Below are 24,489 nucleotides of genomic sequence, written 5' to 3' on the forward strand. Positions count from 1 at the left end.
TCCTACTCCTTGCTTGGGCGCTAGCGAGCTGTCATTTTATTACTAAATAACAGTACTACACAAAGTGAAATTATAAAAAAATTCCTCAAATTAGATTTATAAATCTTTCTAAGCTCATTATTTTGCCTTATTGCTGCGTTGTTTTTTAGTAAATTGAGTGACAGGGCTATGGGACCGTGGGCCATGTGAGCGAGATAACCCCAATGGTAACACAACAGCTGAGAACCAGCTGAGCGGTTGAGCTAGCTCTCTTTTCATCTGTTTGTGGAAAAGTTTGCTTTGACAGCTCAATAGTAGAACAGGGACACTCTGCTAACAACACTAAGCGCACTATTCGCACCCCAACTGGGCAATTGGGATTTTGTGCGACGCCGCGACAACAGGATTATCGCAATTGTGTAGTGCACCGTGATTTCCGGTACTTCACACCTCGAAAATATCTGCTCGCACTGACGATCCGTGTGTAGGATACCTGCTGGCAGTGTTAGACTTGAATGTGCGTGATGATCAGTGTCGCGTAAACTAAAAGTTCTGCGATGACGTCTGGGTTGTGCCAACTCAGTGCTTTATGATCGCAACGGCGTTTAACATCGGTGCTTGTAGATCGTTGATACGTTCATCATCGCAGGTAGCATTCACCCTATTTTCAACGATGTCGACATTCGAGACGTTGAAGTTTGATAACTTGGCCCTGAGAACGCTGCCCATAGACAAGGAAACGCGTAACTACGTTCGTACTGTCAGTGGCGCAGTGTTCTCGCGGGTGTCGCCCACTCCTCTCGATTCGCCAGAGCTGGTTGTCGTCTCCGAAGACGCAATGATGCTGCTAGACCTCCCGCCACCCGAGTTCGAAAGGAAAGATGCGGCAGAATATTTCTCTGGCAACAAGCTCCTCCCAGGCTCGGAAGCGGCGGCGCACTGCTACTGTGGACATCAGTTCGGCTACTTTGCAGGGCAGCTCGGCGATGGTGCGGCAATGTGCGTTTTGCTCAGCTGCTGCTTCTCAACTCTGCGTTTGTATATGCTGAAAATTTCAGTAATCCTATAGTGTCCAATCTATATCCATGACGGATAATACATATTCTACCTTAATTCTGTGGACTTGGTGAAACGTTTACTACGTCTCGCACGTAGGCGCCACATATACGTTTAAACGAGGTGGATTCTATCGTGAACTGCGATTAAGCGTCACACACACGCACATATGTTAAGTCAGATCATAATGTACAATGCCGGAGGTGCAACACAACCTGTGTGTGCTATGTGGAAACTACATGACTGATGGAATAAGTGATAAGTTCAATCTTAGTGGCGACCGCGGATACCATGATTGTTAGACTTGATGCCTGTAAAGGTTAGATAGCGGATATACTGCATTAAGATGATAAATTGTCGTTAGGTCACCAGCTATGCAGAAAACTCACATGGTGACTTCATTTGCATAAAGATGCTCGACTATTTTTGACAATGACGCAGTATTTAGCAGGGAGAATGTGCATGTGTGTGTAAACACACACACACACTTCACTGAGAACGTATGTGTGTGTTTATATATATATATATATATATATATATATAGAGAGAGAGAGAGAGTTTCTCACTATAACACCTAGATAGAAATCTGGTGCCACCGTCTATGGGAGGTTCCTAAGGGGTGCTGTGCCATCATGAGAATGATGGTATATGTGCCTGCGAGGCTTGTGTTGGCTGGTGTTGTAAGAGGCTTCGTCGTCTAAGACGTGGGTATGGCTACACAAATAACGTGTTCTTGAAGTAAAATCTTCATAAAATGTTTCCATTCATGTATATTACATCTTTACTCACCTACAATGCATGACCAAGCGAAGAAAAGCGAGAACAGATGACAAACTGCTTCAAAGCGAGCACGAATCTTGTCGTCTGTCCTACAACTTTAGCGGCCCGCTGATACTTTTTACATATCATATAATTGTATATGCAATAACAAGTTCTCATAGTTAAACAAAACATATTTTTGTGTAATAATAAAGCTAAAACAGCTTTTTACGAGCTGTTTTAGTAGAAAATTAATCATTGTGACAGACGGACCGGTGCTTGCCAGGCGTGTCTTCAAGGTGTCCTGGCTCTCCGAGAACGTTGCCAATCCGAAGTCACAATATAACAGCATTCCCATGCATACCACAGCGTAGCAGCACTAGATTTCCCTCTGGGTCATATAGTGAGAAACTTTGCGCGCGCGTGCGTGCGTGCGTGTGTGTGTGTGTGTAATACATGCATACACATACACACGCACACACATTCTCACTGAACACTGCGTCATTGTCAAAAATAGTTGATCATCTTTATGCAAATGAAGTCACCATGTGAGTTTTCTGCATAGCTGGTGACATAACGACAATTTATCATCCTAATGCGGTATATCTGCTTCTTAACCTTTACAAGCCTCAAGTCCGACAATCATGGTAACCGGTCGCCACTAAGATTGAACTTATTACATCAGTCACATAGTTTCCACATCGCACACATAGCCTCTGTGTTGTGCCGCCAACATTGTACATTATGATCTGTGACTGAGTAGCATAATGTGAATCATCTGAAAATACAGGCTTCAAATATCAAATTAAGCGTTAAATTTATCTTAAGTTTCCTAAATGTATGATAAAACATCGAAAACGGTAGGAAAAAGTTGGACCTATGTCCTTCAAGTACTCAATTCTGTATCCAATTAGACCCTTTGTAAATGGGCGAAAACATTAAAAGGTACGCATAGTTTGTGCAGTCATGACAATGACAACAATGAAAAAAGGGGAACGTTATGCTACTGCACACATGTTAGGAGCAGGCTGGCTACATTCTACTTGAAGATAAAAAGTGACTGTAGTACTATATCGCACATCATTAGTGGCTAGTGATGTACTGCTGCTGAGCTTGTGAGGTTGTTAGCTTGAACCCTAGCCACTAAGGCAACATTTTAATGGCCACATTTCAATAGGTCAATGTGCTCATTTACTGAGCTATTTAAGAATACCAGGTAGCCAAAATTAATCCAGAACACTTCACTGCAATGTCTCTCAAAACACCTCAGTTGCTTTCAGTGGGATGAATAAGGGAAGAATTGTTTGCCTTATTGCGGTGGCTGTTTTTCGCCATCTAACCACTATTAGCATGATGTAAATAGTGCCATATAATTTCAAGCAAACAAGCACCAGTGATTACGCTGTAATGTACAATGAGTCGTGCATAAATAGCCAGCACACTTGATCCATAGTCAGAGTTTGATGACCGACGACTGTGCTCGTCACTATCATTGGGCTTTGAGTGTCATTTGTTTCTTGTGGGTACAATTTCAGCAAATTAACGAGCTACATTTGTGATTCACAATTTTGGCACTCGATATCTCTGATTCTTCACCATCAGGACAATGTGACAATAACTACGACCTGTCACTGATATACCGTGGTGATCTTGACCTTGTGACCAAAACTTTGTGCCACGCGAAGTAATAAATTTGAAATAAGATAGAAAATTTTACATTTCTTTCGTTAAGCCTCTGTGACATTTTTTTTTGTCTCACGCATGTGTGTTCAGTAGGCACTTCGTTTGAGTGGGAGTAATACTTGATAGTGCTGACAGCTTTTCAATCAGAAGAGGGATCACTGGAATAGTAATTTGCTGCCAGCAACGACTTGAAGCTGCGTTACTGCACCTATGCTTTGAAACCATGTGCGCCTGAGAATATTGTACGGCTTTGATTCATGGGGTTTAACGTCCCAAATTAACACTTGGGCTATGACAATGAAGGGCTCTGGATTAATTTTGATCACCCATGGTTCTTTAACATGCACCTAAGCCTAAGCACACAAGAGTTTTTGCGTTTCACTTCCATTAAAATGCGGCCACCACAGCCGTGATTCAAACAACCTATGACCTCACACTCATCAGCAGAACAACATAGCCACCGCACAAGGTGACTGCATCCGTGACTGGAAACCAGATACATTTGTGATTACTACATGGCATTGTATGCAGGCGATTGGTTGTATACCATAACGAATCCTGAAACTCCAAAAACACCTGTATGATTGCAGCACATTTGGCTTGACTAGAAAAGCAGAAGGTGTCAGTCAGGATGGTTCTTTATGTCGCAGTGCAATGCCAAGCATGTTTTGCCATAGGAATTGTTCTGTATAGGGCCCACTCCTGTGTTGAAATGCTTGCCATCATTGCGAAGCAGTATTTAAACAAAATTAGGGTTCATTTCACAGCAGTTTTTTAACCTGCTGTTTCATTTGAATAATAGATCTCTTCAACCTATTTTGCATGTCTCGGTGAGGATGAATGAAGTTTTCAAAGAAATCAAATTCTTACATATGTTGATTTGAAATGTGAGTCCACTAGTCTTACTTGAACTCTTCAATGTTAACCTATGTTTGTTCGTGTGTCAAGGTTCAAGTTGCAATACTCTATCAACTATATAAAAGTGTACAGCTCAAGTGTGTTATGATAAAGGAGCTTGTTTTCATGTTTAGGTCTCAAAATTAGCTACTTTCTTTCTGTGGAATGAGCATATGGTGTTTTCTATTCCATGATGAAGGTACCTAGGTGAGGTCATCAACCGCAAGGGTGAACGCTGGGAAATTCAGCTGAAAGGGGCTGGTTTGACACCCTACTCCAGGTCCGCAGATGGGAGGAAAGTACTGCGCTCATCGCTTCGAGAATTTTTATGTAGCGAGGCAAGTTTACCTGACCAGCACATATTTTTATCACTTTGTGTACCTGCCAATTCTTTGCACATTTTCAGATAGTGCATCCTTTCCCAGACTCGCTGCTGCAGAGCACATGGTCGCAGGTTTGATTCCTCGATTCCCGGCCGCGGTTGCCGCATTCTGATATCGGTGGATTGCAGAAACACTCACATACTGAGGTTTAGCTACACATTTAAGGGACCAAAGCAGTCTAAAGTAATCTAGGGCTCATCACTCATCCTCTCTCATGGGCTGCATGTTGGTTGAGGACACTGAATCTGATTATTTTATTTTTTATTCCTTTGCAGTTCCTAAGTGAATGGTGTTTCCCATAGGCCTCTCCATGTTGTAATGAAGGCATGGAATGCTGGTCTCCAGTGGATAATTTAAACTTTTTTCGTTGAGTAGCACTGATGTTTGCCCTAGCTTCATATCAAATCGGGATTTTGAAGCAGTGCAAACTAAGAAAAACCGACTAAATTTGTTCACCCATGTGCGAAAATATTCTAAAACATGCACTATGGGCAAAGTGTGAGGATGAACATCATGAGAGCTCGCAGCAGCAACCATGCTGCAAAAACACATGATCTTCATTTACATTCATGTGTGCTGATGTCCCCGCGAAGCACCTGCCTGCATTCTCCCGTTAAAAGGAAGCTTTAAATCTGACCCTCCATGTTTCATGCACATGAAAAGAAAAAGGTGCTGTCATTTGGCAGCCACTGGGCTTATTTGATTAATTGCATATAAAAAATAAAAATTCCATTTGGCACTATTGAGAGCAGATTTTTTTATTATTATTTATACCCAAGGCCCTTCAGCATACCCTCCTTCTTCTCTTCTTTTGAGGATAAGAACCACTTTTACAGAGCACCTCAGTCGTTTTCAAACGCAGATACAGATTAACTTGTGAAAAATTGAGGCCTTCTGCATTAAAAAAATAGCCCTACATGTGTCAGCCACCCATCAATAACCCTACTAAACAGTGAAATGAGTCATCGAAAAGATTATTCTGTAATATCAATTTGATACTGTCTATGGTCCTTTGTTGCAGGTGCATAAGGTGCGGCATGTTTCTACTGTGGTATTATGGGTTTTTCATTTTGTTTTCTGAGGGCATTGCAATGTGATAGATAACGTTTAGATGTTTGGCATTCTCTAGGCACATGCACCATGATTTGCTTTGCAGTTTTCTGTCGGTGGTCCATAAAGGTGCTTTTTGTTGGAAATAAACTTCAGTTCAACATTAGCGCGGGTCCAGTCCTTCTTTCTTCTGTTGTAATCTATTTAAGGTAATCATTCAAACGTACAAACTCACCCAAATTTCAGTTATAAATGAAGAAGTTTGTATTATTGTAGTGATAACAAAGTGGCTTCTGGCAGGTAAATCTTGGGATGTGTGTGCAAATGAACAAGGAGTACCGAGACTTGTTTTCGAAGTTGCACAAAAACTACCACATGCTTTTTACGCATAAAAGTTTGATGCTCAGCAAGTATAAACATTGTGAAACACATACCGAAATGTTTTAATTTGATAATACAGCTAGCCTCAAAATGCCGGACCTGGTGTTATCGACATTATCGTGATGTCACAACCAAGGTGTTGAACCGAACAGGAACCTGAACTGAAAACCTTACCTGAACCACAATATTGCATGTTACTGAACCCGAACCTGAACTGATATTTTTGGAATGTGCCTGAACTCGAAATGAACCTGAACTGAAAGAAATTATAACGGTTGCTGGTTTGGCACGAAATGGTTCAAGCATGTAAGGCAACAATTGGTGATTGTTTGAAGAACTATTTCTTCAATCGGCACACTCTAGTAGCAGATTGTTACAACTTACAAGTTGCATTGTGTGTGAGAATGGAGATAGACTATGGGCATGTGCTAGTAACTATGGCCACCTCAGCAGGGATGCTTGCAATTCTGAAGTTGGCCATGCCGATTGTGTTCTGCAGCCAAAGGTTGTTTCAGGGGCTCCGCAGAATCAATATTTCTGCTGACACTCCACATTTAGTCAATAGGTCAACTTATCACTAAAACAATATAAACATGACAAGCGGAGAAGACGATGTCCTCAAGGAGGGTTCTCAACGAGTTCAGCTGCACAACTTATTTTCGCCATAACACTGCAGTCACTAGTGAATGCCGTCACCTTCTCAGTGAGTGGTAACTGCAGCTGTAAACAACACACAAAATCTGCCTTTGTTGCATGCCAAGGTTCAACGCACGTTTGGTGCTTAGCCACGAAGAGCATAATGTTCTTTGAGTTTTTGAAATTATTTGTGGGGCTTCTTTGTCTGCCCTTAGCCAGCTCAAAGACTACACATGCAGATGTGCAAGAAAGGTTGATGTATGGTTCAGCACCAACCGTTCTTGTTCACCGTTCAGAAGCATCAGTGTCTTCACTTGCTTCTGAAACAGCAGCCAACTGAACGATTTGTCAAATGCCGACTTGTTTCTTTTCAACAGACTACAACTTTGAAGTTGCAGTTTGTGTAATACAATTGAACTTACACTGTCTTCGACACCCATAGACCACACGCCACAGTTTGCTCACCACCAGTCCTGTGTTAAAAACCTGAATAACAGGAATAACTGACTGTACTGCTGTCATAGTTATGAGTGTGGAAGCTATGCAAACCTTACAGTGAGGCAGGAATTCTCACTAATTACGTGTCTTTAATATGTGCTATCGCATTGAATCTAAGTTTCAACATGGGCATACACCCATCAGTTCTTTCAATAATAAAAATTGACAAGTGCCATTTTTCTTGTAAACAGGGTGCTAGCGGTAATCAGAACAGTGTTCAGCTATTTTTTTGTGCAAGCACTGCTATACTGCCATACAGGCAGTATGTGCAGTACATGTATGACAGCGCAAACACACACACACACACAAAAGAAAGAAACGGATTCTCGTGTTGCAACTCATATCGAGCACAATAGTACATGAAGATTCCCCCGTATCTGTGTAATTCATTCGTAAATTTCTGCCTCCTCATGATAAAAGTTATGCGTGTACAATGCGAACAAATCAATAGTATCGCCATGGAGCTGGGTAAAATGGACTGCTCCAAAGCGATTTGCGAACCGGTTCACAAACTGTTATAAAATTTTCTTTCTTCGATCCAGAACTGAACTGGAATGAAATTGGAGTGTGTTGAACCCAAACTCGTCCGGAACCGTTGTTTATTTCGGTTCGACACTCTTGTCACAATGCAGATTAAAATTCATCGACATTGCATAAGAATATGGCTAGCTATAACGATGTTGCTCACAAAAAAATTAAGAAATAATAATAATAAAATAAACCAAAATGCTGGCTCTTTTTTTTTTTTTTTCCCTGGCTGCTTTCATGTATGGCTGCTGCAGTGATTGCAGAGACAGGGTGCGAGTTCAGCGCTAGTTAATTCTGCCCGGGTACTTCATCTTTTGTGCATACTGCAGTTCAACAATAAAGGAACAGAGGGCGGCAGTTCGCAGTGATGCCATGATGCATCCACTACCTATGTACCGATAACAAAACTGGTTCATTGAAACGCATATTATAATATATCTTCTAGTAATCTCTGATGCTTACCACTATTTTTTCTAGGGTGTAGAAGGTTTGGACCATGATTATAATGCAAAAAAAACAACAACGAGGAATACAAGTAAAAAAGATGTGTTTATTCAGGCTGTTCTGCTGCCACAAGTTGATTAAGACTTGTCAGTGCTAAATTGGAAGTTATGGCAACGTTAGTGGCAGCAATTCTTTCTTTTCTTTTCATTTCCTAGGCCATGCACTACCTTGGCGTTCCCACTACAAGGGCAGGGACATGCGTCACATCCTCTACAACTGTGTCACGTGACATGTTCTATGATGGACATCCCAAAGATGAGAAATGCTCAGTCATTCTGCGAATTGCCCCAACGTTTCTAAGGTTTGGCTTTCTTATCAATGTGCTTTTAATGCATGTAGTACATGTTGCACGTTTCTGGCCCAACAATGATACACGTTGTTGGCCCAGCTATTAAAATTTGTTTTACTAAAGAATCTGCCAGCCTAGGCAGTGTCCATAATACATTCCCAAAAATCTAGCATTGTGCGGATCCTTAATTCATTACACAATTAATTAAATTTTTGAAACTTAAGTGTCGAAACTAAAAGAAATGAAGTTTCAAGCTTTGAAATAATTAAAGTTGCAAGACGTTAAGGTTGACATTTAGATAGGTGTTTTTCTGTAGGCTTCTTTCGATCCAATAAGACTCCCATAATAAGATTCAGTAAGGATTCCAATGACGAATCCAGCAGGACTAACCTTATTGCTCTTTTTGAGGCAAGCAGCCTGAAAAGAGTTGATACGAAGACACAGAAGACGGACGTCAATGCTGCGTCTATCTTCCTTGCTTTTGTATTAAGTGTTTTGACGCTGCTTGCCTCAAGAATAGAATACCAACTTGCCCAGCAAACCATCCCACTGAACTTGTTGTCTCGCCTGTAACAATAGTTGTCAGACAAATATGGCGCTCAAAAGAGTGTTTTTCAGGAAGCCTTCTTTGAAGTCTTGCAACTCTTGTTATAGGGTGTACAGAGAAATAAGGTTAGTCTTATGAGATTCCTTGGATGATGCAGAAGCCATTGATACATTTTATAGCAAAATCTGAGGAATCCATTTTTTTGCACTGAAGAAATTAAATAAAGGAAACTTGTGTAAAACTAGAATGAAATAAGATAGTATATGAAATTAAACCTACATTTGAAATAAATGCATAAAATTACATATATCTACACGTTTTCGGCACTATAACTTTGAAGAATAAGTATTTTAGAAAATATTTTATCCAACGTTGGGCTCTCCCCTTTAACTCAACAGTTTTAAAAACCATAACCAATTTGTAAAAATCTCTGTTAATATTCACTTGTGGACTCCACATTGTGATACGCTATGAGTTATGCATCTGCGCTACTCTGATACACAAGATGTAATCAAAATTTTGTTTTTTCTAGTCCTCTAACTGTATCAGTCACAACCTATATAAGCCTACGCACAGTTTTGACCAAAGCAAACACTTTACATTGCATCTATGGCACACCATTCCACATTTTTCAGCACACCTAAGAACATTCTGTAAGTGAGCTTGGAACAGTGGTGTGCTAGCCACAAGGATTGCAGGCGTTTCTTTACTTTTCCAGGTTTGGGTCTTTTGAAATATTCAAGACCTTGGACAGCTTCACTGGAAGGATTGGGCCTAGCGTAGGCCGCAAGGACATCTTGCTTCAGCTCCTCAATTATGCCATTGAAATATTCTTTCCAGAGGCAAGTGGCATTTCTCTGTATGTGTTTTTACTAGATAACCACATATAGAAAAATTTTGCAGGCTTGTAATGCTGCTATATCGGCAACTCTTTGAGTGTCAGCAGCCTCATTTTTTTTTTTTCCTTCACCTGCTTCTTGTTTCTTCATGCAGATTTACCATAGTTGTGGTGATGACAGGGAGCAAATGTACATAGAATTTTTCAAGGATGTTGTCAAGAAGACAGCACGACTCGTCGCAAAGTGGCAGTGTGTAGGGTTTTGCCACGGGTATGACTTGTTCTTCAAGAACTGTTCCTAGCTCTTCCCTGTCTTTAACTAAGATTGCACCAAGACAGAGCTGCACCTCTTCTCTTTACAGGGTGCTGAACACCGACAACATGAGCATACTTGGACTTACTATTGACTACGGTCCGTTCGGGTTTATGGAGCGGTTTGACCCCGACCACATCTGTAACAGTTCAGGTGCTGTTCAGCTTATCTCAGCTTTGTCCGGTGCCTATTGGTGGGTACAGTTATAGTTGTACATCAATTTAATGCTAAAAAAACGGACCCCTGCCACAACCCTTGAAAGGGTTCTGGGCTCTTGCCAGTGTAAAAATATCGTGTCTTTATATGTATCAAAAACAATAAAAGTTGATTGATTGATTGATTGATTGATTGATTGATTGATTGATTGATTGATTGATTGATTGATTGATTGATTGATCGATCGATTGATTGATTGATATGCTGAAAGGCATACATAGGCCAGCCAATCCACACCTGCTCTAGCATTGCACTGAGGAAGACGCACTACTTGGTCATTGGTGCTTGCCATAGTAAGTAGCTAAGCCTAACTAATCATTAGTTTCATGCCTAATGCCGTGGCTGCAGGATTGCCACTGTCTTCATGCACTCATTGTGTTGTGTCATTTGAGCTGGAACACTGCGTCAGCGCACGTGGCAGCTTTCTTGTGCGAAAAACGCTCAGTGTGGTGTGTTGTTACCATGGCTTGCTTCACCTAAAGCAACAACCTCGGTTACGAAGATATCCTGCCACACCATAACCACCAGAGGTCGCATGCTTGTACCACCGTTGTAATTAAACCACTGTTATAAATGAAAAAAGAAAGTGCTGATGCAACAATGCATTCAGGATGTCTTCTACTTGTTTGCATTCAAATTTATGCTGGTCGCACAAATTCTTTACTGCAGATGATGGAGGTCGATATACGTACATCAAACAGCCCGAAATCTGCCTGTGGAACTTGAGGAAGTTTGCAGAAGCCATACAGTCGGCTGTTCCACTCTCAAAGACATTACCGGGCCTAGAACTGTATGCTTCCGAATACGAGGCATGCTTCCTAAGTGGAATGAGAAAGAAGCTTGGCTTGCTCAAGAAGGAACTCCTCGAGGACAAGTGAGTATTAGTGCATGCAACTTCTGAGTATGCTCGTCTTTGATGCTGTAGTATCTACTAGTGCTTCTGCTGCTGCCTATGCATAGCCAAACAAATGAGAAATATAGAGTCTTGGAATTGTTAGCAGCAGCATTGCATGGAAGCTTTCAGTGAATTCTCTGTGCTTTCTGACTGATGTGGAAGCATTTACAGGGGCCTTGTCACATCTTTTTACGACACCATGGAGAGGACAGGTGCCGATTTCACAAGGTCCTTCAGATGTCTGAGCGTGCTTGCAGTTCCCGGGCACCCAGAACATGAGCCCAGTAAGGAGAGCCTTCTGTCAAAGCTTCTGTCGTGCTGCAGTAGCCACGCTGAACTCACTTCTCACCTAAAGACTCAGACAAGCTCTCGGTGAGTAGCTTACAATTCTCACTCCACCAAAATGAGCTGGGCTCGTTTTCCAATCATTTGTCAGCTGCGCAGCAACTATTTCACCAGACTTCTTGCTTAGTCTAGCATATTTTCGCCTCAAATAGCTGAAAAAATTGCCGTTTAGTGCCTTGCAACTTTTATAGCAGCTTTATAATAATTTTTTTTTATATTGCGTTTATACCGTATTTGCAAAAAGATATTTAGCAAATTCCAGTAAGTCATGAAATGTAATTCTTTAATCTTATATTGGAGCATTTACATGGGTGGTAGTACTACCTTAGCCTGTGCAGTTATTACTTCTTCGCTTTGTGATTCTTATATTTTTTCTTAATTGCAAACGTCAGTTTTTGCATATCTCTAGTTGGGAATGTCAATAGCAACCAAAAATCTGGCACCTTTTATTGCTTAGTGCAGGATGATGTCATAGTGTATAATAATAATAATAATAATCAGCTTCTGATAATTTTTTGTAAGTTTTTTACACACAAAATCATGTTCGAAGTGCATGGGTACTTTAGCTACTTATCTAGAGTACTACACCAAAAGTCTGCTGGAGGCAGCATTCATGAAAAATCTCAAATGCCACTCATTTTGGGCCGATAGCAAAATGTGATCTTTAAGGAGCTGACATGAACAACTGCAGACTACAATCCAGGTTCTGGACAATCTGCCCAGGCTCCTGATTAGTATGAAATATGTAAACTCAGCTCGTTGAAAGCAATACTGTGTTGGCCAAGCGTAGCTGCTGTGTGGATGAAATAAAGCATGTGCAAAAGCCTTTTGGTCTAATGACTTTTATCTAATGATTTCTAAACACTTTTTCGTAATGCTCTGAACACTATGTGTTTTCAGATTTTAAAAAAGAAAGAAAAAGATTTCATGGTCACTTGGAATGGCAAAAAGGAAACAACAGAAAAGGAAAAAAAGTTGAATGGATTGAACCAGATGTTTCTAAGCTAAGCTATTTCATGTTAGCTTCCTCTCTCGGTATAAATTAGCATTTTTTCTGGACACAATGCATGGCTTATTTACGCTTATTGTGGTACAGCCATTCACTCATCAGCTTGTCTTCGTCTGGCCACCCTGGTGCCTTCTGATACCATACCACTAACATATTCATTCACGTTGCCTTTTATAGAGACTTCCAGCTGTTCCTCATACTCTCCCAGAGCAATCCAGAATTGCTAGAGCAACTTGGCAAGGGTGCCCTTGCAAAAGAAAGAATTGTCGCACAGATGGAAAAGGCCAAAGAACTCGAGGTAAACAAAATGTGTACTAGGTGAAACAAAGTGTGTGCGCAATAAAGGGGGGGAAGAAAAAACCTGAAGGAAGTGACAGATGTCAGGCAAATTTAATTAATAAAATGCACTGTGTTTGCAGCATAATACAGTCGGACTTAGATATAGCCAACACTGATATAACAAATTATCATATATAAATAAAGTAAATACAAAATCCACTATATATTTTTTTTTGCCAATATCAGTGCATATACTTATAACAAATAATAATGAGGTTATTTTTAGTGGATGTAACTTGGTTATAACGATACTTGACTGCAGTGCCATTTATGTAGACTTTGTAAGCATTCAAACTTTTCTCTGGAAACAGCAGCACTATCTTTTTCAGCACATCTGTTTTGTTTACCAATGCTCTTCCGTTAATTTTGTATGCATATGTCTGCTTGCAAGTGTGTAATTTGGCTTTTATTTTTACGCGAGGCGCTATCATCTGCTCATGCAGGAAATGAGTGCAGAAGACTTTAAAGCCCGAAACAAGAAGCTGTGGACAGACTGGATAGAGGAATACTGCAAGAGGCTGACGACAGATGTGGAAGGAGTGGAAGACTTGCAAGCCCTGCAGGACGAGAGAGTGTGCGTCATGAACAGCAGTAACCCAAGGTAGCTTTGCAAAACAACAAAGCTGTTCAGATGCATTCATATGTGGAAAAGTTTGTGCATAAAAAGCGATAGCGACTTGGAACCTGCTATGGGGAACATCCTTGAGTGCTTTTCCCGTGTCTGCCTTCCTTTGCCCCAGCTAAAGTGTGCGCTTGTTAATGCTGCAAGTACAAACGCCAGCCTAACAACACATTCTATTAAAATGCCAACAAGGCTGCTTGGTGTGAAGATGGATACTATGGGCTTTTTGGCACTGATCTGTCGTAATGTGAAGCGGTACCACCAGATATAGCCAAAAATGTCCTACAGTTGTATTAGCAGCCGAGAGATGAGTCATAGACATACTAACACTTTGGGATGTTGAACTCCAACAATGAATAAAGGCACTGCACTTAATGTTCACTTTAGTTTTTTGTAACAGGTGTGCGAACTTAACATCAGGACAGCAAGGCATGTGAAACTACTTTTGAATGTTCTCAGCATGGAGCCACAAACTTCATGTAATAAGAGAATAAGACAACCTTGTTTTGTTTCTTTTCATACTAAAATAGCTTTCTTGCTCTGTAAAAAGTTCCTTCATTTCATAATAGCAACAAGCTTTTGCATTGTATTGAGCCCAAGTGAAATACAAATAGAAAAATGCGAAGGTAGAACGCCTTTTACGTGCGATTGCATTGAAGTGCAGTGTGTAAACACGGTACAGCCTGCTTTTAAAACTCAGCAGCTTGAGGACTCTGCCCGATGATAAGCCAAGCCAATTTCAGCCTTATTTGAGAACATGTAATTATAAATAAGAGCCTGTATTCTAGTTGTTTTACCAGATTAGCGTGCAGCCTGATGTTATCAGCTATGAAGTCTTGCATCAGCTTGAGGTACTGAGGTAATGAGTGCGAAATCTATGTTGTTCTCCTGCCCCAAATGTCTTCCAGGTTTATTCTCAGGAATTACATTGCGCAACACGCTATTGAAGCAGCGGAGAAGGGAGACTACAGTGAAGCACGAAAAGTGCTGAAGATTTTGCAACACCCTTTCTCCGATGATCCTTTGGAGCTGAAAGGTACCCCTTACATTGATAGGCATAGTAGGGCTGTCACTTTATAAAAAACTTCGTCTCTTGCATAACAGTAGAGATCGATAAATGTTGTCTTTCACGTGTTGAAAGTATATTGCATGAACCAAGATGCAGAATGTGATTTAGCATTTGCTTAAGTGTTCATGTAGTGTGGTAGTTTTCGTCCGTGTAGGTGCAAGCAATATGGTGTTGCTATACAGTATTATTTAAATGAAAAACGGTGCTGTGGAAAGGATGAAGACACCACAAAAAAAGAGATGGCACCATAGCATGCCACTTTTAACTGATTTTCTCGAAGAATATGTGCTTTGTGCATTAGAGCAAATTGCACCTCTCTAGATGCATGCTTTCACATTAGCTCGCATGGAGGTAGTTTCTTTAAGAGACATGTCAATTGAGCTGATGCAGACAACTGCTCATTTCGCACTTCTGGTAAGATTTGCAATACATTTCCCATAATTTCTCACACCGCCTTCACTTGCCCCAATGACTAGTCAGTGTGGGAAACCATCAGAGCTGATTGTATCAGGAGTAGCAGAATTATTATATATCAGTGTTGCCTCGGTCCACTTGTCACCTAAAGAAATTGCCTTCCTGCAATGCTAGGGCAAGAGCATGGATCCACTTGTCAAAAAGTCAAATTTTTCGCCTGAAAGGCGATGCATCGATTTTGATGGCAATTTAGCAGACAGCTATACGAAGTAAGGATAGCAGTTTTATCGACTGAATAAACTTGTAAACATTCGCTTACTAACTAAATTAACAAGAATGGTGTCACGCACGCACAGGTAAACATAAAAACATCTCACTTGATGAGCGTGGACACTCGCCGTAAAAACGCTGGCATGAGGAAGGACGGCAGCAGCAGCGAGCGAATTGACCTTCGTGCTGCCGCTCGCTTCAACGTGAAGTAAGCGGTGAGAACACAGGACTCACGAAGCTTTGAGCCCCCAGCGCACCTAGACTCTGTACCCATAGCAGATTGCTTTCAAGATAGGGCCTGTGTGGCCGTGCCATGTTGAGTGGCCACGGAGACGAGTTGCTGATGATTCCTAATTGTAGGTGTCAATCCTAAAGTTCAGTGACCTCAGATGACATTGCACTTATTTGCATCTGCAAAGACATCTGCTAGTGAAAGTGGAAGGAATGCTAATGAGGTGAAATTATGTTCGTCGCCAGGAAAGCAAGCTTGCCCAGCTGTGTTTGATGAAGGATTCTACGAAGGAAGATACGCATTGAGCACAGCTGCACTGAGAGTCTCCTGCTCATCTTAACAGATGGTAATTGTTCAACTCACATCAATGAAATGTGTCCTTTCTCACTGACCAGATACAGCTGCAAATTAATGGAAGGACACAAAGAGCAGCATCTTGTTGCGCAGTGCAAGTGGCCAACTTTCTCACCACTACAGAAAACTTTGTTGCTTACATTACAAACCTGGTTCACGTAAACCATGGTGAACTGCTTCTCCATGGATTCCTCCTTACTGTCTAGCCATTTGGGTTTAAGTGTACTCAAACTTTTAAAGGAAAGTTAGTGCAGAGACTGCAAAATAGCACAATTTTTCCTATGCTGGACTGTGATAGTTTATGTGTGGTCGAGACAATTTGTCACGAAGGCAAAGCCAGTCACAACAGGTATTAGCAGAAACATTTCGATTCTTTCAAGAGGTCATAGTTCTGAATGTTACAAAAGGTCATTCTGAACGTTACATTGTGCATAATGTTATGCAAATATCTTACGTAGATGAGCACATGCCTGCATTGGTTTAGGTTAACAGCAATTCGGGCAAATGGTACAGGGTTTAACTTTTTTTCATTGCAGTCATGTCTCTGACCCTTGTTGATTAGCAACGACCTTTGCAAACATGTCACTTTTTCATGGCTTTTTCGACGGCAGCTCTTCTGCTCATAAAATTTGTTTTCACGAGTGTAGGCACAAGAAATTATTTATGCATGGGCCGACATGGGCGTTGGAAGACAAGTTTTTCCAGCTGTTATCTTCCTTCCTTCTTAATTTTGCTAAACTGCAGGTACTGGAGCATGCACCATGTTTCACAATGTATAAAGAAATGACTTTGTGTGGAAGAACTAGTGCAACAACTTCAAAAATGGAGTCCTCATACCAAAGCGATCATACCGAAGCGGGTTGACAGCTACCCATTTAATGCTGGATTTTCTTTAAAGGGCTCGTCACCAGGTCTGGCCATTTTGAGCTGACAAGTGCAGTGCATACAATGCACACCAACGATTGTGTCTGCAAAGTATTACACCACTACGAGCCACGAAAACAGCTGAAATTTCAAATAAAATGTTGCACCCTTCTTCTCACGGGCGCTGTGCTCCCAGTCGGAGAGTCGACATCATTCAAACAAGTGCGCCAACATAATTCGCAGTGCCTGCGACGTCACTCACAGTGACGTGCGACTTTGAGAGTTATTCAAGGCAATGGCAGTTAGTATTTGCTTGCTTCAATAGACACATTAACGTTTAAAAAAAAATAATGACACATACAAACCAAATGAATGAGTGTCCTTGTTTTACTTTGTACTGTAGCAAGAGAGATGTACTCTGCTTCGTTTATTTCTGCCTCTGCTAATAACAAACCAATTTTAAAAATTATTGCAGTAAAACGCTCCTTAGAGGGCACATAACAATTTCCAGCATATAACCAAAATTTCCTATAAATTCCTGGCAGTATGTTGTAGAAAGTATAAAAGTGTGGAAGTGGGAGTTGAAGAAAACAGTGGAGGGAAGCCTAGTTCCAGTGGGAACAGCCAGCAAGGCGAAAGTGATTCTTATAGCACATGAAATCATTTTTGTTGCATGCAGGCTGCAAAGGTTGAGTATAGTTTCAGGCTTGGCAGGCAGCACCCCAACAACTCCACAATTTTGCTGTCAAAGCTTTATGCCTCTTTGAAGTTCTGCACAAATCGCGCCAATATTAACAGTTCCTGCGCCAAGAAAATCATGAGTCTGTAGACGTGCTCCTAACTTTGTTGTCTACATAAGCAAAGTGTTGCCACCTGGAAAACAAACATGTTACCACCATCCATTACTTTTTTGATCGCTTAAGGTGAATATTTCCCTGCCTAGTAACATGGTTCTTGCATGTCGCTACTACAGCCCTTTTGGTACTATTGGGCTGTGCTGATATATTCTCACTTTTTCTTGCAGTATTTTCCTTGGCAAGAGCTCATTACTAAATTTTTTAGAAGAGGGAGAGAGAAAAAGCTGTGATGCTTTCACTCTCACTTGCAAAGGAGGCCTTATGCAACAGCATCAATACCAATTCCTGCTGACAAGCTGCAAAGTGTGACATTGCAAAGATGCAGCAGCGCTGACAATGCATTCCATACGGTTCGAAAAAATTTTGACCGACTTAATGAAGTGGATTTTCTCTGAAGGCAACCTTAATACATGTAGTGGAATTTTCAGACATTGCTTAAGGAAGATTACAGTTCAAAGCGACGAACAGCAGAGAGCAGTGTCAACATAGTCATCTGCCTTCTTTTGTGTGTTTGTTTACAAATATTCAATCTGTCTAGAGTTATAGAAGCTGCATTTGTGGACAAGCACTGGTCATCTGCCAGCGGCTGTGTATAATATGTACTGTGCTGAAATGTGGCGCTGAAGTCCTACTGTAATGCGTGGAAATGCTACACTTTACACGGCAACCTTTGATACACAAATCAAGAAATACATTGGCTTGCACTATGTTCTGTTAAGCTTTAGGTGGATTTGAACATAATGAACAAAAGAAGTAGTGTATAAAGTGTATGTTTTTACCACTTTTACCGACTGTTGCATCACTGAGTGTTGTACGGTGTCTGCAAATTCAAAATAAAGATGTCTCACTCCTTTACCATTAAATGTGAAATCACCGACACTTCTGTCACGTTCATATCCTCCACACATGCAACAGGTTGGGCCACTGCAATGTGGCATTTGAATAAAGCTACCAGTGCATAGATATAGTGGACTGTTAGCTTCTCGTTCCTATTGTTAGGTACGGAATAACGAAACTGACAAGCAATTTTCACTGCTAAGCAAGTTTCAATGCCTGCTAGCCATACTTGGGCTTGATGCCTTCCGCTCAGCAATCGAAGTGATTGGTGTGTACTTTAGCATCTGCTAGTATCCCTTCTACCCACTAAAGCAACGTGAATAGTAATACGCATTCATGGCATCTACTTCAGCCTCAGGTGACAATTAATGCAGGATGTGTTACAGCACCTCAGGTAAGTGAAACAAAATAGTACCTTAACATGATCGTTTGTGGCAGCGACAAGGGAGGTAGCAACGCTCAAGTAAGAGCTGCATCCCTAGCTTGGCAACCCAAAATTCAAAATGAAATAAAACCTAAAGCTTGCCTGCTTTTGGATTCCGAGTGTTTGTGAACGTTTTTGTGAAAAGCTTTGTCACAGCCATAGGCAACGCCATGAGTTAAATAAAAAACAACTGTGTCCATGAGTGTGCTGCTGAACGGAGCCCGAGCAGCAGCAACAGTGACAGTCATGGCATGTGTGCATGAAGAAATAATGCATTATGAATACAGTTACACTTACTCTCCTTTTGGTACGAAAAGATCTCTGGGATTACGTATGGCCAAAAATTGAACCTAAATGGCCTGCCACTGTGCTGTACTTAGTCAAAACTGTGAAAAAGTGAGGGCCCTTGCACGAGTATATATGCTATTCGCACATGACAAGGTTACTTAGCAATGGTGCCATATATCCAAGGCCAACTGCAAAATTTTGCTGTGGCTAATTTGGTTACAGATGAGTAGTACGTATACTACTGAAACAATCTTGGCATAGCTGGGGGGCTGGTAATTGTCCAATTTTCCTCTTGGCCGTCTGCAAGTAGCGCCCAAGCAGACTACGTGTGCGACTGGTGGCTGGCAGCTGTGACGTAGGTCCCAACAGGTTGCCTCTGAGCAATAGCCAATCCCTGGAGATCATACTAAGGAGCTGCTGCGCTTTCTTATTCATGCATCACTTCGTGCGAGTGCTAATGACAACAGTATTTTTTTTTTTTTCAGTTTCAGTATCAAAAACCTCTAACTTTTGCAAGCCTCTTGTGACACAAGCCCTCATTGTTTCAAACGCAACGTTTTGCATGGAGGCTGCTCTGTATCTGAAACTGAGCCCTGCATGCGGCCCGAAATTTCTGTTGCAGAAAATTTTTCACAAATTTTGCACTGCTTTTCTTGCTTTATTATATAGCTGCCGACTTTGGAACAATGACATGGTACCAGAATTCTCTGAGCCCTGAACCCGCAAAAAATCATTAATTACGTCCTATTTTAATGCAACTATAGTTTAGAATGTGTGCCAGAAGCAAGGCAGCTTCCTGCTGTAGGGCATGTTGGCGAGCACTTCTTTGACATCTTGAAAATCAGAGGCAGCGGCGGTCATGTGGTATCACATACCACTGACGCATAGGCCAAACGGTTGCAAGTCGCACAATGGCGGTGTCGTAGAAATTGGGACATGCCACGTCGACTGTTCGTTCCTCTCTCATTCTGCACTTCTCCACATTCGACACGGGCGTTCTGGTGTTGCTTCTATTGGAAGATGCAGGGCCATTCTTGCCTATTCTCCCCTATTATCCAGTTTTCTTAAGCTTTCAACAAGGCAATTGCAGCGCACCTTTGACGACTGCACCAACCCATTCATCACCATCATGTGACCCCACACTCCCAATTTCCGTGCCGTGTCATGTGTTCCGACAGCATCGCTCTATTTGGTGTGCATTTTGAATGCATCACATTGAAAGATAGTACAATTCACTATTTGTTACCAGTTCATGAAATGGTTAGGGTGAAAACATTCGTTGCAGGAAAATGTTCACTGACTGGTGCCCTGCAACTGCAGCTATACAACATTTGGCTGTACAGTTAAACCTTGACACAAAAACTTCAATATAACCAAATTCTTCATATAACGATGTATTTAACTTTCTATAACTTCTTGTCCATAGAACACCACGTATTTAGTACCTCAATATAATGAAGTGTGTTTATACACAAATTTAATATAACGAGATTTCACTGCCACCGTGAAGGAATACCAAGACAATGAATGGAAACTTCTGTGGACGCAGATCATCAAATATAGTCGACTTTCATAACAACAGACCCTGATAATCCTGACAAAATATGCCCATTTTATCCAAAGTCTGTAATATCCGAAACACCTCATTTCCAAAACTTTGGTCGTGATGTGTAACAATGTTAATACAAAGAGCGAGTGATGAACGTCCAAAGTAAAAAAAAAAAAAGTCGCAGTTTCACCCGAAAGGCAATGCATCGATGGCGATAACAAATTGGTAAACAGCTATGCGAAGTAAGGACAGTAGTATTATCGGCCATATAAAGTTGTAAACATTCGCTTACAAACTAAATTAACAAGCACTGTGTCACGCGCGCACAGGTAAACATGAACACATCTCGCTCGATGACTGCGGAAAGTCGCTGTCAAAACGTTGGAGTGAGGAAGCCAGGCAGCAGCAGTGAGCGAATTGACCATCTCGTTGTCTTTCGCTTCAATGCGAACATCGAAAGCACAGCGCATATGAAGCTACCGGGACTCGGCGCATGCACTTAGGAGACATTGCAGATCGCTTTGAATATGAGGCCTGCGCAGGCACGCACTTTGTCCACATCGCAGACTGCTTTCAAGGTAAGGCGCCCGTGCGAACGCGCACTTTTGTCCACATCGCAGATCACTTTCAAGGTAATGGCGCCCGTGCAAGTACACACTTTGTCCACATCGCAGATCGGCTTCAAGACACGGCGGCTGCGCTGTAAGCAGCACCCGCCGGTGTAGAACCCTACCCCCCACGCCCCCTCACCCCCGTGCCTCCCATGCGAAAGACAGCGCGCCTGCACCCTACCTTCCTCCCTCGCGTGCTCTATATTCAGCTGCAATCGTTGCCTTACCCTTGCAAGTCAGTTGTCAGCCTCTGTCGGCATGGCAAAAATCCGTCTTATATGCCCGATTTTGACAAAAATTGCCACTATTTTCGTCCACTGTAGCCAATAGTCTGTTGTAGCGTGGTCCTTCAACAGCAAACTTCGTTGCATTAATAAAATAGGGAGAGCAAACTAAGGTTGAAATATGGTCCGTTATATCTGAAAGTGTTGTACGCAGATCCGTTGTAACGAGGGTAGACTGTAGTTGAATTACAATCGGTTGTTTGTGAACGCACTTCTGAATCACGTCCAGTACGACTTGGTGCGACGCCGAAGCCGGCCAACATCATGTTCAGTGGTCCAAGTGCGATAAGATCCTATTGCGGCCCGCACGCTTTGGGTGTGAGTGAAAGCGAGCGAGGGTAAGCCCAGAAGGATGGCGGCCTGATATACTCCGTCTTCCCACGAGCGCAAGGGGAAAGGGGGTTCCTAGCCCGGCCATGGTGCACATGGCTGTCAGCGCAGCTGTAGCCCGCACACCGTTTTAGAGGTACAGTAAAACCTCGTTAAACCGTACCCGCTTAAACAGTAGTTTCGCTTTAAATGAAGTAAAGTCAAATCCCCGACTCAGCGGCCATTGAACATAATGTGTTTTGTATTCGCATAAACCATACCAGCTTATTGCGTACGTATCGGTTAGTGTGTTTTGTATTCGCATAAACCATACCAGCTTATTGCGTACGTATCGGTTAGCACATAGTGTTTCCACTTTTCGTCGCGTAAACACAGCAGTGCGTCGTCTCCATTGGGCGGCCCGGCAGAACAACTAGCCTCAGAGATCGGAACAATGGCCCCCAAGCGCCGTGTGCGTTTGCACATGAAGCCACATCAACGTCATTTCGGCGGCGTGCCAGAGAGCGTTGTGGCGTCGCACAAGCGAGGACTCACATCATGCCGAAGCTCGGATAAAAAAGACGCCGGATGCTCAGCATAGAAGGAAAATTAGACATTGTTCGTGCTATCGAACGTGACACGAAGAAGTCGGCGCTGGCACGCGACAGGGATCTGCTGTTGACTGCAGTGTGTGGCATGTGGCATGCAAGTATTTGCTGAGAAGAGGGGGCTGGCTGAAAAGCTGCATCGCAGTTTCAGTAAGTTTGCGGCCGCTGTCGCTGCTAGGCCACCGCGGCATCAAACGAAAATAACACTTGTCGCGCGAAGTGAATAAATACTGCATGTTTTTTTCCCCTTTCATCACACCCTCTCTGAGTTCCGTTTTTGACAGGTAAGTGGTTGATCTCATGCTATTTCGGTTAAACAGTACTATTGTTTAGCACGTGCTTTTTCCGAGCTCTGGCCAACTATGGTTTAACGAAGCTTCACTGTAATCTAACGAGAGTTGAAAAAGCGGGCGTGCCGAGATGCCGTGGCATCATGTGCACTGTCTTCCCGCACGTTTAGTACTTGAGGTTGTGTAATCTAGAGTTTTGGAGAGGCGTTGCATATAGCATAGCTTCGAAATGTTAGCACACAAGCAGTTAACGGAAGCACGAGGCAGATAAAGCATTAGCTCCCCTCTGCTGGCGCTCTTCATGATAGCGTCGCCCCACCGTGGGCAACACTATCGGCTGTGGGGGCAGAGCGGATGCGGAAGTGTGGCTGGATTCGTTTCGTATTGTCGATACAAACATATTGTTGACACAGGGTGATATCGTATCTTCCATTGCCAACAATCAAATTGAACAAAATTAATTTTTTTTTCTCATTCAAGTTTGTTTTTCCCCGATTGCCTTTGCGTTGCCTGGCTGCTACAAGCCATACAAATTGGTATTCCTCTAGAAAGAGCACACCTTATAGCTGCACATGCTCTGGACATTGGCAGATTACAGAGCTTTTGTGATTACAGACTTGTGTCAAAATGATGATCTTAAATTTCAGCATTTTAAGTGCCAAAACTTCGATATGATTATGAGGCACAACATAGCGGGGGGGACACCGGGTTAATTTTGAGCACCTGGGTTTCTTTGGAGTGCCTCTAAATCTAAGTACATGGGTGTTTTTGCATTTTGCACCATTGAAATACTGCCGTGTGTGTGTGTGTGTGATGTGCAGCACAAGCACATATATGTGGTTGGCTGGTGAAGCAGGAAGCATTGGTTGAAGGAACACATCAGTGACGACATGACGGCTGTCATGATAGCCATGACGCTTTGCCTTGTCTACAAGGAAAAGTGCTTACAGAGGAAATTCTAGAGGTCGTCCGTGGTGATATACATTCTCCAGCTGAGTGACTTTATGCTCAACAGAAATATTGTAGTCACTGAGCCCCTACAGCTAGTGCGCGTACAACAGTGCATCACATTTTTCATTATGTGCCGCTTATCACAAGAAAGTAAAGTCAGTGGGCTGCTGCTGACAATGGCCACCTGGCCTTAACATTTTTGCAATGGAATATACCATCTAGGACAAATGAAATGCGAACAAGGAACTTCAAAACAAAACGCCTTTCAAACACACACCCACACACGCACACACACACACGAAACAGAAAAAAGAAAGAAAATCGAGAGCATGACCTCACAATGGCCACTTATATGGTCACCACAGATGGTACTATAGCCACAGTCATATTGACATTACACAAACTGGTGAAATCGGAAATAAACGAAGGCATGCTAGTTCGCTCCAACTTGTTCGCATTTCAATTGTACATAACAGTACCCGAAACTTTCAAAGGAACAGAAACGAAAACG

The 24,489-nt window shown here is 42.1% G+C and overlaps 1 protein-coding gene across 3 annotated transcripts; it reads left to right on the forward strand.

The window, feature by feature from the left end:
• Positions 1 to 193: 193 nt before the first annotated feature.
• LOC126530837 (protein adenylyltransferase SelO, mitochondrial-like) lies at positions 194 to 18,682 on the forward strand. 3 transcript variants are annotated; one of them, XM_050178133.2, is made up of 13 exons: positions 194 to 978; positions 4,574 to 4,712; positions 8,510 to 8,655; positions 9,909 to 10,032; positions 10,184 to 10,299; positions 10,391 to 10,494; positions 11,227 to 11,431; positions 11,624 to 11,824; positions 12,984 to 13,104; positions 13,589 to 13,746; positions 14,676 to 14,803; positions 15,998 to 16,098; positions 17,995 to 18,682. In XM_050178133.2, the coding sequence occupies exons 1-12, from the start codon at positions 569 to 571 to the stop codon at positions 16,090 to 16,092; spliced, it is 1,947 nt and encodes a 648-aa protein (XP_050034090.1). In that variant the 5' UTR covers positions 194 to 568; the 3' UTR covers positions 16,093 to 16,098; positions 17,995 to 18,682. The 3 variants fall into 3 exon arrangements, with proteins under 3 accessions (XP_050034090.1, XP_054926800.1, XP_054926801.1); XM_055070825.1 differs by lacking the exon at positions 17,995 to 18,682 and adding an exon at positions 17,005 to 17,165; XM_055070826.1 differs by lacking the exon at positions 15,998 to 16,098.
• Positions 18,683 to 24,489: the final 5,807 nt, after the last annotated feature.

The sequence above is a fragment of the Dermacentor andersoni genome, chromosome 5 (genome assembly GCF_023375885.2).
Source record: "Dermacentor andersoni chromosome 5, qqDerAnde1_hic_scaffold, whole genome shotgun sequence".
Taxonomy (NCBI): Eukaryota; Metazoa; Arthropoda; class Arachnida; order Ixodida; family Ixodidae; genus Dermacentor; species Dermacentor andersoni.

What these genes read in the sequence shown, in the direction of transcription:
- LOC126530837 (XM_050178133.2), top strand. Translation starts at nt 569, where the DNA reads ATGATCGCAACGGCGTTTAACATCGGTGCTTGTAGATCGTTGATACGT. An exon ending in CTCGGCGATGGTGCGGCAAT is followed by an intron (nt 979 to 4,573) that starts GTGCGTTTTGCT and finishes TCCATGATGAAG; the next exon opens with GTACCTAGGTGAGGTCATCA. An exon ending in TGTGTAGGGTTTTGCCACGG is followed by an intron (nt 10,300 to 10,390) that starts GTATGACTTGTT and finishes TTCTCTTTACAG; the next exon opens with GGTGCTGAACACCGACAACA.